Source organism: Mus musculus, chromosome 4, assembly GCF_000001635.26.
Source record: "Mus musculus strain C57BL/6J chromosome 4, GRCm38.p6 C57BL/6J".
Classification (NCBI taxonomy): Eukaryota; Metazoa; Chordata; class Mammalia; order Rodentia; family Muridae; genus Mus; species Mus musculus.
In genome coordinates this window covers 112943546-112957263 of record NC_000070.6, presented here as the reverse complement: position 1 = coordinate 112957263, position 13718 = coordinate 112943546, and the positions used below count along the sequence as shown (strand labels likewise).

The 13718-nt window shown below is 36.4% G+C and overlaps 1 protein-coding gene and 1 pseudogene across 1 annotated transcript in view; both read left to right on the top strand.

The window, feature by feature from the left end:
• Skint6 (selection and upkeep of intraepithelial T cells 6) overlaps positions 1-13718 on the top strand; it is a 482358-nt gene that overhangs the window by 329710 nt on the left and 138930 nt on the right. The window contains exon 26 of the mRNA NM_001103199.1: positions 8654-8716. Within this exon, the coding sequence (NP_001096669.1) occupies positions 8654-8716 (63 nt within the window). The remainder of the gene's footprint in view (positions 1-8653; positions 8717-13718) is intronic.
• On the top strand, positions 974-2256 carry Gm12816 (annotated as a pseudogene).

The window sequence follows — 13718 nt, the reverse complement described above, 5'->3', positions numbered from 1 at the left end:
TTAGGTTATGTATGACATCTGCCAAGGATCTTCTGCCTATTATAATCTCTGTTGAGAAGTCTGGTGTTATTCTGATAGGTGTTTCTTTATATGTTTCTTCACCTTTTTCCCTTACTGCTATTAATATTATTTCTTTGTTTTGTGCACTTGGTGTTTTGATAATTATGTGATGAGAACAATTTCTTTTCTGGTCCAGTCTATATGGGGTTCTGTAGGCTCCTTGTATGTTCATGAGCATGTCTTTTCTTAGGTTAGGGACGTTTTCATCTATAATTTTGTTGAATATATTTACTGGCCATTTCATTTGGGAATCTTCAGTTTCTTCTATATCTAATATAGTTATGTTTTGTCTTTTCATTCTGACCTGGTTTTCCTCAATATTTTGGGTTGGTCTCAGTTATTCCCAGTTTTGAGACAGATGTTGTGGCCTCCTCACCTATGTTCCTGGGCATGTTAGAGCACATGGGAATTCAGCTTCCTATGTGTGTTTTGTTACTGGGTGTGGAGCTAGTGCTCAAGGTATGCTCAGAGCACTGGCTCAGCCTGAAAAGGAGTAATCCATTTTTAAAGACTGCTTTTTCACTACACAATTTATTGAGAAAGATACAGAAAGATTTGTTTTAATGCACCTAACAATAGCAATGCTTAATCCATAAAAAGATATTAGGGAAATTTTCTTCTATTGGGAGTATTACATAGTCAAATTGTATGTCAATAATTTGCTTAATAACTACTGGAAATAATTTGTAGATAATTACATCAATCCATTAATTTTCTTTACATGGATAATATTTTGTTGACTGCTTTTGACATAGATATTTAGAGAAAATATTTAAGGTAACACAAACGACTCCTCTATGGTGGATATAAAAGATTGATATGTATCAAGTACAAGTGACCATGCATTAGAGAAAATTTGATGTATGTGATGTAAGTAGAAAAGTTAACATGAAAATATGCTATGCGGTGGCGGCCAGATGTCTCACGGGAAATTCTCAGCTCCCAGGCATGGGTCCTTGGGCTTCCTGCCTCGCAAGCGCAGCAGCAGGCATCCTGGGAAAGTGAAGAGCTTTCCTAAGGATGATGCTTCCAAGCCTGTTCACCTCACAGCCTTTCTGGGTTACAAGGCTGGCATGACCCACATCGTCCGGGAAGTTGACAGGCCAGGATCTGAGGTGAACAAGAAAGAAGTCGTGGAGGCTGTGACCATTGTGGAAAACCCCCCAATGGTGGTCGTGGGCATTGTGGGATATGTTGAGAACCCACGAGGCCTCCGGACCTTCAAGACTGTATTTGCTGAGCACATCAGCAATGAGTGTAAAAGGCGCTTCTATAAGAACTGGCACAAGTCTAAGAAGAAGGCTTTCACCAAGTACTGTAAGAAATGGCAGGATGACACAGGCAAGAAGCAGCTGGAGAAGGACTTCAACAGCATGAAGAAGTACTGCCAGGTCATCCGCATCATTGCCCACACTCAGATGCATCTGCTTCCTCTGTGCCAGAAGAAGGCACACTTTATGGAGATCCCGGTGAATGGAGGCACTGTGGCTGAGAAGCTCGACTGGGCCCGAGAGAGGCTGGAGCAGCAGGTTCCTGTGAACCAGGTGTTTGGGCAGGATGAGATGATTGATGTCATTGGCGTGACAAAAGGCAAAGGGTACAAAGGGGTAACCAGTCGTTGGCATACAAAGAAACTGCCCCGAAAGACCCATCGAGGTTTGCGCAAAGTTGCCTGTATTGGAGCCTGGCACCCTGCCCGTGTCGCCTTCTCTGTGGCTCGAGCTGGGCAGAAAGGCTACCATTACCGAACAGAGATTAATAAGAAGATTTACAAGATTTGTCAAGGCCACCTAATCAAGGATGGCAAACTGATCAAGAACAATGCATCTACTGACTATGACTTGTCTGACAAGAGCATCAACCCACTGGGTGGCTTTGTCCATTATGGTGAGGTGACCAATGACTTCATCATGCTCAAAGGCTGTGTGGTGGGGGCCAAGAAGCGAGTACTTACTCTTTGTAAGTCCTTGCTGGTCCAGACCAAACGTCGGGCCCTGGAGAAGATTGACCTGAAGTTCATTGACACCACCTCCAAATTTGGCCATGGTCGCTTCCAGACCATGGAGGAGAAGAAAGCATTTATGGGATCACTCAAGAAAGATCGCATTGCCAAGGAGGAAGGAGCTTGATTCCAGGACCACTTTGTGCAGATGGTGGGGTCTCACCAATAAAATATTTCTACTAACAAAAAAAAAATATGCTATGCACACATGGTGGTATTTATTTCAGCGAGAAATAATACAATTATCATTTTTAGATTTAAAGATGAATGCAACAAAAATCATATTTTATCTGAAATAACAAAGAATTACAGATGATGTGAAGTTTCACTTTGTGGATTTGAAAGTTTGAATAGATATGAGTAAATAGATATAAATGTGTGATATTACTGCAAAAACAAGATTCTCTGGGAGGTAACTGGAATCAAATGACAGGGACAAAAATGATGTTGTGGAGAGGGGCATAGATTACAAATTCATGTGATATATCTCTGAAAGTATCTTAAAGAGATGTATTGCTGTATATGCCAAAATATAAAAAACCTAAAACTCATGTATTTTCTTCCAATAGTTCTATCTGACAAGATCCCATATCTATTTACTCTAGATATCTTTGAATGGATGCACTATGACCATCATCTAAGCAGTTGGAAACGAATATTTCTGAACCCATTATTTCTCCATATATTCTCCACTTTTCTGGTGGAGTTTCTGATAATGCTGTTTTTATAAGTTGGTGTTGCCTGTATATTTACCAAGTTGAAATCATGTTAAAAATACTGATTCCCATTCATGTTCATGAGTGTACTCTAAGATTAACACTGTGTCATCAGTGCCCATGCAGTAGAGAAATATTCATGGGGTTATCATTACCTACTTTGAACAAAAGGCAATATAATGTTTGTCAATCTGAAAATTAGACATCTGTGCAGACCAAATTCAGTATCATTACATTTTCCTATGTGATATGAAATGAAGAGCATCTTTTCAGTACTGTCAGTTGCAACATCTCTGTCATGAATTATATATCAGGCAAGGAAGGTGAGTTATCTCACTATAGAGCATCATTTCAGAAGGATGTTCTGAGTATGGAAATCTTTCTTCACATGGTATCATGTGGAGTACCTCATTGGTCAATGTTGACTGTTTCAGTAAGTATGGAGATGCACTTCAAATGCATGACTCACTAACTCCTGAAATAACTGCAACTAAGTCATTACACTCAACATCTGAATACACCACTGAAAGCAGTTGCTATCCTTCACTGTAGATAATAAAACATGAGAAAATGCTTATATGCATTCCCATAAGCGTTTTCCCACAGTACTTAAAGATGAAGTTTTTTAAAAATCAGACAGGGATTCTGTAATATACAATACTATTCCCAGATTCAAAATAAAAATGCTTTGGCAAAAAGGGACAGTTTAAGAAGATGTGAACTTTCAGTTTCACATATTTACTAGGAAGGAACAAGTTAGAACTTTGCTAAGGAACTCTCTTTGGGAATAAATGATTGAAACCACTGTTAAAAATTCAAATGATAATGAAAAAGTCCACATGGTAAGCATGAGAGAACATTCAAATAAGCATGATTTTCAATCTCATGATTGGAAAGGCAAAGAAATTGTGATATCTAAGGAATTGCCTACATCTACATTGTTGAAATGTGGGAAGATATTAAAATTAAAGTGAGTTTCTCAAAACATGGCTTGCAAGGCTATGGAAATTCAAACCATATGGGAATAATGTAGGTACCACAGAACTGGAGAAACAGAAATATGACTATGCATTCTACATGATTTGAGACAATACAAGGATCCCAGTCTGGATGTACTGACTCACAAAAGGCACAAGGAACCCTTAACTATATCAAGCCATGATTCCCATAATTATCAGGGATTGGACGAAAACAGCAAAAGGATAGTCATCACCAAGCAAGTTTTTATAGAGTGGGTGGTCAGTACCCAGGTTACAATGATGTTTATACATTGTTTACAGAAAAATATATATAAAGGTTATTTGGTTCTGGATTAGAAATTCATTTGTTTTGCTGGTCCCAGGGTGAGATGTGATCTTTGAGAGGTAGAAAACACTTTGACAGATCTGAATGATTTACATTGTAATTTAGGTCGAGTTCTTAAAATGTTAATGCAGTCAAGATGGGATTATATAAAGGACAAGGTAGACAATAGAGCCTGCTAGGTTCACACCAAGACAACTGTGACATCTGTAATACTAGGGACATTTCATAGAAACATTCAATACTATAAACCAATTCACATACAGGGGGCATTGAAACCTATCAAGGAGTTCATGAAAAACATATAAGACAAAGAAACTTTGGGGAATTATTGAGCTTTACATGGTGAAGTTCAATAATTTCCTCCCAGCCTATGTGTTGTATGTTTCTTCCAGGTAAATAGGAACACCAAAAGTGAAGATTTTCATTCTTTATCTATCAATAACCAGATATAGATGATGAAGAAAAGAAGCTGTGGTGCAGCTCAGGGAATGTCAGGTGCAGTACATTAGGGCCGGAAGGCAACATAGACTCTGTTCCTCCTCTGACCTGTGGTGAAATTAACAGCACAACACCGCACAGACCAAGGACTGTCAAAGATAGCAATATCCACAGAATTCCTGAAATAACAGCACCAAGAAAGTTGGAAGCTGGAGATGTTATGCATTATGTTTAGTATGTAGATGGATAGCAGTGCCATCTCTCATGCATTTTAACCAGCACTGTGCTTTAAATTAAATAATTGATACAAGCCTTGACATCTTACATATTCTGTCTCATGAACTCAATAAGTATTTTTCTTGTATTCCTGAAACAATTGACTCTTCTTCAGATGGACAGTAGTGAACCTTCTAAGATCCTGTCCACCCTCTGTAAAAGAGATTTACTATGTAAGTCAGTAAATGACAATGCTTAACATGGTAGAGTAAACTGAGGCAGGCAGCCAAGTGGTATAGCAGTGTAGAATGGGGCCAAAATCTGATAACTTCTAGCAATTTAACTCTCTCTTGCTGTTGAGGGAACAAAAGCTCCTTGCTTATACCAATTACCTCTACTTATGTCAGCAGGGAAAAAGAAATGTAGTTATTGTCTTCTTTTTACTTTTACTCTGGGAACCTCAATGGTCAAAATAGATGATCAGATTTCATTAACAATTCTAAAGCAAGTAGAATAGAAAAAGAAAGATAAAAAGAAAGAAAGACACACACAGATACATGAATACTGGATGAAGCAGATAAGGCTACATCACAATTTACTTTTGCTCTTATATTTTTATATAATTATTATTACTGATCATTTTTTAAAATTATTTTTATATTGTGTGAGTTCATAGTATGTTTAGGCTTTTGTTCATGTAATAGGCCCATAATGCTTAAGGAGTTACAACAGAATTGTTTACATATTTTCCATTAAGACCGTAATAAACAGTAACTGCTTTCTAGCCATAAAAAACCATTAGAAATCTAAAAAAATTAATTTTTATGTTGTAAGTTAGCAAGACAAATCATCTGCCTTGTGTCATACTATTTTGAAGTATTGTATATCTAAAAGTCCATCATGTATTTTCTGTTTTTGTTTCTACAATAAACTGCACATTCCTAGTTTAAGGCTTTCAGTGACAAGATAGTGGCCTCATATGTTATCTAGAGGGAATGTTACCCTTGATAATAATTTGCTCCAAGTCTGCTTTCTTTTCCTTTTGCAATTAGCCTGAGACATATGAAATTTGATAGAGCTCTGTTTGCTGATTTTATTCTATAAGAAGCTTGATATTACTCGCACCAATATAGAAATTCATAAAATCACTTTCGTCAATTATCAAGTCAAATTTGTGTACACAGTATTGCCATATCAAAGTACACCTTCATATTCTCTCTGCAAGAAATCTGCCCAATAGGGAGGACCGATGTCTAGGACTCATCAGACTACATCGTAGTAGCAAACATTACATAGCAAAGCATATCAGCAGCAAATAGTAATCCTGGAATGAAGTCTCAGGGGACCCTGCATCTCAGCGAGTATCCATCACAGACATAGAATATGGAGGATCTTCTTGAGCACAAACACTTGCTTGTCACAGACTTTCCTAGATGGTTTCTGATATGACGCTAACTCATAAGTTTTTTTTTTTTTTTTTTTATAGATTTGAAAAACCAGCAATGAAAACAATGGTTGGGGTGTGTTTTTGCAAGTGACGATTAGGAACTAAAAGTGAACAAAAAGTCATTGGAAGGAGCCAAAAAAGAAATTACACCAAAAACTCAATGCTATGAAGAAACTGACTCTGTAGAAAGCCTCTGAGACCAATGAATCCCTAAGTACTCAAAAACCACCTAGGCTATTTCTACTGTGGTTGGATATGCCCAAACCAGATAGATGATAAGAACCTGAAATTAAAGATACTGAACCCTTAGCCTATATTACATGAAAAACAAAACCCAGAAAAGGATAAATTTCCATACTCCCACACTGTGTTTTAACTCTCTTGGTTCCAAATGGTACAATGTAGACTACTCTGCATTTTTTTTTTTTTTTTACTTTTTTTTTTCTATGTAGTATTATGGGGCTGAATGTATAGAAGAGGGGCAGAGATGGATGAAAAAAGAATTTCCCACAAAGAGAAAAGAACAGAAGCAAATAAGTTGTTTAATGTGAGAGACTTTGGAAGAAAGGAAACCCATTAAGGAGCAAAGGTCTACTAGAGGAGGCATCAAAATTTGAAGCTTGACAGAACTGAAAATTTGATGTCAGCAGCACTGGAAAAAAATGTTCAGGAAAGACAGATGCATATTGTTTATTTACCACATGCCAGAAATTATTTATCCAGTCTGCTCATGCTGGGATATTCTCTCTTTGCTCCCAGAGGACTATTTTCTTTCTTTTTTCTTCTCATCATATATTCTGTTTCAAAAGTGTGTTGGAAGAATGGCTGAACAGGTGTAAAAATTGCAGGTCAAATAGAGGAGTCTGTGAAGCAAATGATGGAAGAAATTGGAAAACAAACAGGGTTACTCTCTTTCTTCTTTACTGAGAGAATGGCAGAATGTAATGTGGACCTGAGGAGTTTATACTAAGTGTTGTAATCACTTTGGAATTGAGGAGCACTAGAAAAGAGAGAACAAAAACCCTCAGTGTTGGTGATGAAGCTAGCTACAGGAGGTACCCATTGGAAGAAAAAGAAAAACAATCTGTGCTGTAGGGTGGTAGCTTGGTGAAATACTGGGGGAAAAAGGAGGAAAATCTAATACTATGCCCTATATGAATGAAGGAGTTAAACTCACACCAACCATGACAGAGTTAGAGAAGGGTCATCCAGACTGATAAGATCTCCATCAGCTTTTACAGTACTTGTATATAATATGCCTGCTGATGAGGTGGAAAAAAGTTACGAATAGATATAATAACATCCTATAGAATATATAGATAAGGCTTTTTTAAACTGACCATAGTTTCCTATATAATAAACTTGCCTCAATTTAACAAATTATAAATAACTGGGTAACTCAAAATAGAATTGGGCTGGAAAGTATTGCCAACAGCAATAAAAGAGGACAGTTTGCATTTGCAAAGATTAACATGGCAAACAAAGTAGGTCGGAAATATTGATCCATGAAGCAAAGCAAGTGGAGTGAAGATACACAGAAAGCAGTTGCTAGGTTGAAGACTTTTATATCCAAGTCATATTCAATTTGCTCATGAAAAAAATACAAAGAACTATGTTGCTTTGCAGTTTTAAGATCTTGGAGAAAAAGGTCAAGAGCCAGGAAAATTTCTACCTCATTTATAAAGATTGAACAGACTCTGGAGAAACACTCACCAACTTTAAACTTATAATGATCTCAGAGGTAAACAATGTCTTATGAGATCTAGAAGCAAGGTAGGTTTTGGTAGGGACCTTGGTGTTTGAAAATGTGAATAACTTATGAAAAACAATTTCTTAGACGATTAAATGGTCAGGTATCACCTCTGGAGGCATGGAGAGGGATAAAACTGATATTGATTCTAATGGGTATCATCTAATATACCGGGTCATCCTATACCTAGATATCAATGGTGTCTAAATGCCTCATGATCAGTTGCAGGAAACATACAACGATATTGTGAACAAGCTGCCATAGGTCTCCTGCCTCAATGCCTGATGTTTTTATTGTTGGAAATATGGTCATTTGGAGCACAGTTGTGAAAAAGGGATCTCTAAGGGCAATGATTTTCCTAGATATAAATCAGAAAGAAAGTTTATCTTCTTGAAGGATTAATTTGATGAGGCAATACATATGATTAGAACAAGAATGTATGTCTAAAGAGAGGTATGCCAGGCCCTTTTCTGCCATCAGAAAGAAATGGCAACCTAGCTGGAGTCCACACAGCAAAAAGTACAGGCCATTTGCCTTTTTGAATCAAGAAATAATAAGCGGGCAGAAATACCTTAATCAAGTAAGGCAAATCTAATGCATGCTAGTGCAGGCAGTGATGTTCTAGACTTTACTACCATGCATAAACCTTTTATTCTATCCTACAGAAACTTAATGTTATAAAAATAACTAATTGATAACTAATTGTATTTTGCCCACAGTGACAGAAGAGTTGCTGGAAGAAAATTATCAACTGCTTCTTCAAAGTTCCAGTGTGAATTTAGGTATGGATATTGAAGATATCAAAAGACCCAGTTCTTTTAACCATACTGTTTATGAGAGACAGGGTCTCACTGGGTTGTTCAGTCTGGTCTTGAACTCACTCTATAGTCCAGGCAGCCCATGATATTGTGGTCCTCCTCAGCCTTCAAGTAACTAGATTTTGAGGCAGATAAAACTCATTTTTTCCTTCATTATAGTTTCTTGGTACCTTTTTATTTTTTATAGCAAAATACGTAGAACTAGATACTTTATAAAGAAAGTAGGCTTGTGTAGCTTATAGTTCTTGAAGTTGCTGGACTCCAGTGTGGGACTGGTGATGGATGGTATCAATGGCAAAAAAGCATTTGTGGAAGAGATTGCCTAGTAAGAAAGAAAACACTGGGCCCATCTCACAGGAACCAAGCAATCCTGACAAGATAAGACTTAAGCTAAAGAAAAAGAAAAAGAAGAAGACGAAGAAGAAGAAGAAGAAGAAGAAGAAGAAGAAGAAGAAGAAGAAGAAGAAGAAGAAGAAGAAGAAGAAGAAGAAATCAAATCAATGGACTGTGAGTAAATAAAGATATATCTTATTGCAGTTAGTAGGATTTCCCAGCTGCTACTGTATCCCTATTTCTAGATAAAGCTGCTCCAAGCAAAATAATAGGAGTTTTTGGAAATACAGAAAAATTTGTTCATGTTCAGCTGTTAATGATCCGATTCCAAAATTAGAATTACAAATAAGACTTATTGAAAAAAAGGCTTGCCGGGCAGTGATGGCGCACACCTTTAATCCCAGCACTTGGGAGGCAAAGGCAGAGGCAGGCAAATCTCTGAGTTCAAGGCCAGCCTGGTCTATAGAGTGAGTTTCAGGACAGTCACGGCTACACAGAAAAATCCTGTCTTGAATAAACTAAAAACCAAAAACAAACAATCAATCAAACAAACAAACAAACAAAAAAGAGGCTTGATGAAAAAAGAGAGCAAGTATGATTTCACTGAAGATTTGGATTTCCAAATGGCCACTTATATTTGTTAAAACTCAGATCATAGGAGGCTGAAATTAATCACATATGAAGCAAGTGTGAAATGAATTAACTATGTGGGACCATGAGTTCAAATGAGAAAGTTAGCACCTTATGTGGGTGACATGTCCATAAATTCATGGGAGAGTAATCTTTTATAACAGTGGGGTACAGAGGTTAATATTCCTGTGATCCAAGAGTCTGATAGTGACTGAATTTATGGAAAATGGTGGATGCTCCAGGGGAAGATTTTAAAATCTGTCATCTAAATAAATTAACACACACACACACACACAGACACACACACACACACACACCACACACACACACACACACACACACACACACACACACACACACAGGTTTTTCCAATTTGCCAAACACTGGACATAACAGGAACAGAGTTTCAAAACTTAAAAAGGAGCCACAGTTGAAATCTCAATCGCAGTATCCTGAAAAATGGTTACATCAGAAGCATTATGAGTAGAACGCCCTTGACAAAGTAAATATGATATGAGCATGACTGCCTGGTACAGAACAACTTAAAAGCAAATATATAGAGGAGTCTGCTAGCCCATGGAAATCCCCTGTATTTGTTAAAAAAATAAATAAATAGAGGAAGGTGGTAATGGTAACAAAATTTAGAGATGAGGATACTGTAATTACAGAAATATGTCCATTTCAGCCAGGGAATTTCTTTACCTTCTTGATTGTCTAAGGAATTGAAAGTAATTCATTTAGCACACTTCTTTTTTGCTATCAATTTCAGTGAGCAGGTTAGAGGAAGGTTTGCTTTATTGTACCTATGTATAGCATTGCTTAACATGTACAAAGACATCAGGGAATATTCTTCTACTGGGATTTTAAATAGTACAATTCTATGTCAATATATTGGGCAATAACCACTGGAAATAATTTGTAGATAATTTCCTCAACCAGTGGTTTTCATCATATGGATAGTATTTTTCTGACTGCTTCTAACAGAAATACTTCAGAGAAAATATTTAAGGAAACACAAATCACTCCACTATGCTGGCTGTGAAAGATTGATATGCCTCAATTCAAAGGGCCAAGCATGGGAGAGTATTTGATATCTATGAGCAGTTAAGTAGAAAAGCATACGTGAAAATATGTTATGAATGCCTGGCAGTATTTAATTCAGCTATAAATAATAGAATTTTCATTTTTAGGGCATAAGGAGAATATAACAGAAAAATAATTTCTAACTGGTATAATGCACAATTATAGATATGATTTTTCACTTTGTGGATTGGAGAGTTTGCATAGATATGAGTAAATTGTTAAATATCTACAATATTAATATAAAAACAAGATTGTTTGTGAGGCAAAGGAAATTCAAATGCCAGTGAGAAAAAATGATTTTGAGGAGAGAGCTACAAATTTCAAATAACTGTAAATGTCTCACTGAAAATTAATTAAAACATTGCTATATAAGTTATATGTATGGCAACAAGTAAAAATAAAACTCACAAACTCATGGACATTCTTGCCATAGTTATCTCTGACAAGAGCCCATCTTTTTGCTCTAGATTCCCTTCAGTGGATGCAGTATGGTCATCTGAGCAGTTGAGAATGAATGTTTCTAAATGCCTGTACCCATTTTTTTCTTTCTATATCCTCTAGTGTTGGTGGAGCTTTTGAAAAACCTGTTTTTAAAATCTGATAGTGTCTTTACTTCAATGAAGTAAATAATGATTTACATCCACATTCATGAGAGAGCTTTAAAGTGAAAAATTTTTGTCTCTATATCCATGCTGCAGAAAAATAGCTGTATAGCTATCTAATTTTTAATCATTTAGACTCAATTCAGTGATCTCTTACCCACAATCATGTAACAATGCCAAGTAAATTCTGTGGTTCATGAAAGAAGACTTGCATTTAATCATTGTTTTCGCATTGGAACCTTGGGTAAGTGACTAAATTTTATTTTCTCCACTGAGAACCATTTGTGGAGGAATCATTAACTACTTTTAACACTAAACAATGTGAGTCTGACCAATCTGAAGATAAGGCATCTGTGCAGACCAAACACAATATCTGATATGAAACAAAGAACCTTTTCTGTTAGTGTCAGTTGGATGCTCTCTGTGATGAGTTGTGAATCATGCAAGGTAGGGTGATATATGTTCTGAATCTGGAAATATTTCTTCACATGAAATCAGGTGGAATGCCTCATTGCTTAATGATGACAGTTTCAGTAAGTGTGGAGATGTACTTCAAATGCATGGCTCACTTCCTATTGTAATATCTGAAAGTAAATCATAATAAAGAAAATCAGAAGAAACCACTGTAATCAGTCACATTCCTTTATTCTAGATAATACAACATGAAAAGGAGGCTTGATTGCATCCCTAACAAGAATAAAAATTTCCAAAAGGACTGAAAGATCAAGTTACCATACACACACACACACAGATACAGAGAGAGAAAAGAGAGAGAGAGAGAGAGAGAGAGAGAGAGAGAGAGAGAGAGAGAGAGAGAGAGAGAGAGAGAGGGCAATTCTATTATCAGCAACACTAATGCAAGATTTTAAATAAAAAAGTGTTGGCTGCAGTGGATAAAGAAAATGTCAACTTGCAATTTCACATATTTAGAAGGAGAGAACAGGTTAGTACTTTGTTAAAACGACCACTGTTAACATATATTCTAATGAGGATGAGGACAAATAAGAACACATGCTATCCTTGATAGAATATTTAGATCAAGCATGATTTTCAGTATCATGACTGCAAAGGCAAATAAATTAAGATATTTAGGGGATAGTTTGTACTTGAACTGTTGAAACTTGGGAAGACTTAAAAGAAAAATGAGTTTCTCAGAACATTTCTGGAAGGGCAACAGGTTGCAGGAACACATGAAACAATGTAGGTACCACAGAACTTGAGAAGCAGTAATATGACTATCCATTCTATATGACCCAATCAATACAAAAGCTTCAGTCTGGATGAACTTTCTCCAAGGAAATGCTGGGAACACTTAACTATCTCCAGCCAGATTTCCCATCATTATCAGGGAATTTGAGACAATAGCAAAAGGATAGGCATCACCATGGAAGTTTGTTATAGAAGAGATTGTCAGTGCTCAGATTACAATATGCTGATTATGAGTCATTTACAGTAACACAAATATAAAGGTAATTTGTTGGTTTATTGGAACTTCAGAAGTAGAAGTCTTTCAGTAGTAGAAAATGATTTGCCAGATCTTAATAACTTACATCGTTATTTAGGTTGAATTATTTAAAAGCTAATGTAGTCAAGATGGGATATATAGAGAACAAGGTAGAGAAAAGGGTCTACAAGGTTCACACCAAGACAACTATGACAGTTGAAATGTTAAGGACATTTTCACACACATATCAAATATTATATACCAGTGAGCTAATAGAATGTTTAAAGCCTAACAACATATTCATGAGAAGTTGACATTAATAAAAAGAAAAAGATAGGAAAATTATTGAGTTTTTCATGGTAAAGGTCAGTAATTCTCTTCCATCCTATGTGGTCTATGTTGCTTCCAGGCAAATAGGGACACCACACATGAAGATTTTCATCTATAACCTATAACCAGATATAGCTGATGAAGAAACAAAACTGTGGTGCAGCTGAAGAACTGTTAAGATCAGTACAGTAGGGTAAGCAGGCTACAACCACTGTGTTCCTCCTCAGGTCTGTGTGGAAATGAGCCACAGAACATGGCACACTGAGGACTTTTAAAGGTGCAATATCAGCAGAATCCCTGAAATAACTTCACCTGGAAAGTTGGAGGACAGAAAACTTACAGAATATGATTGGATGGTAGATGGATAGATGTATCATCTCTCATGCCCATGCATTTTTCTAATATAGCTTTATATAATTAAATTTTGATTTTTTTTGACTTTGGAATATTTTTATTATTTTAAAAATAACATTACCATTAAATTGTTTCCAAGATAAAGTAACTACAATCATGGGAAAATTTTATTAAAAGGCAATTGGACTTT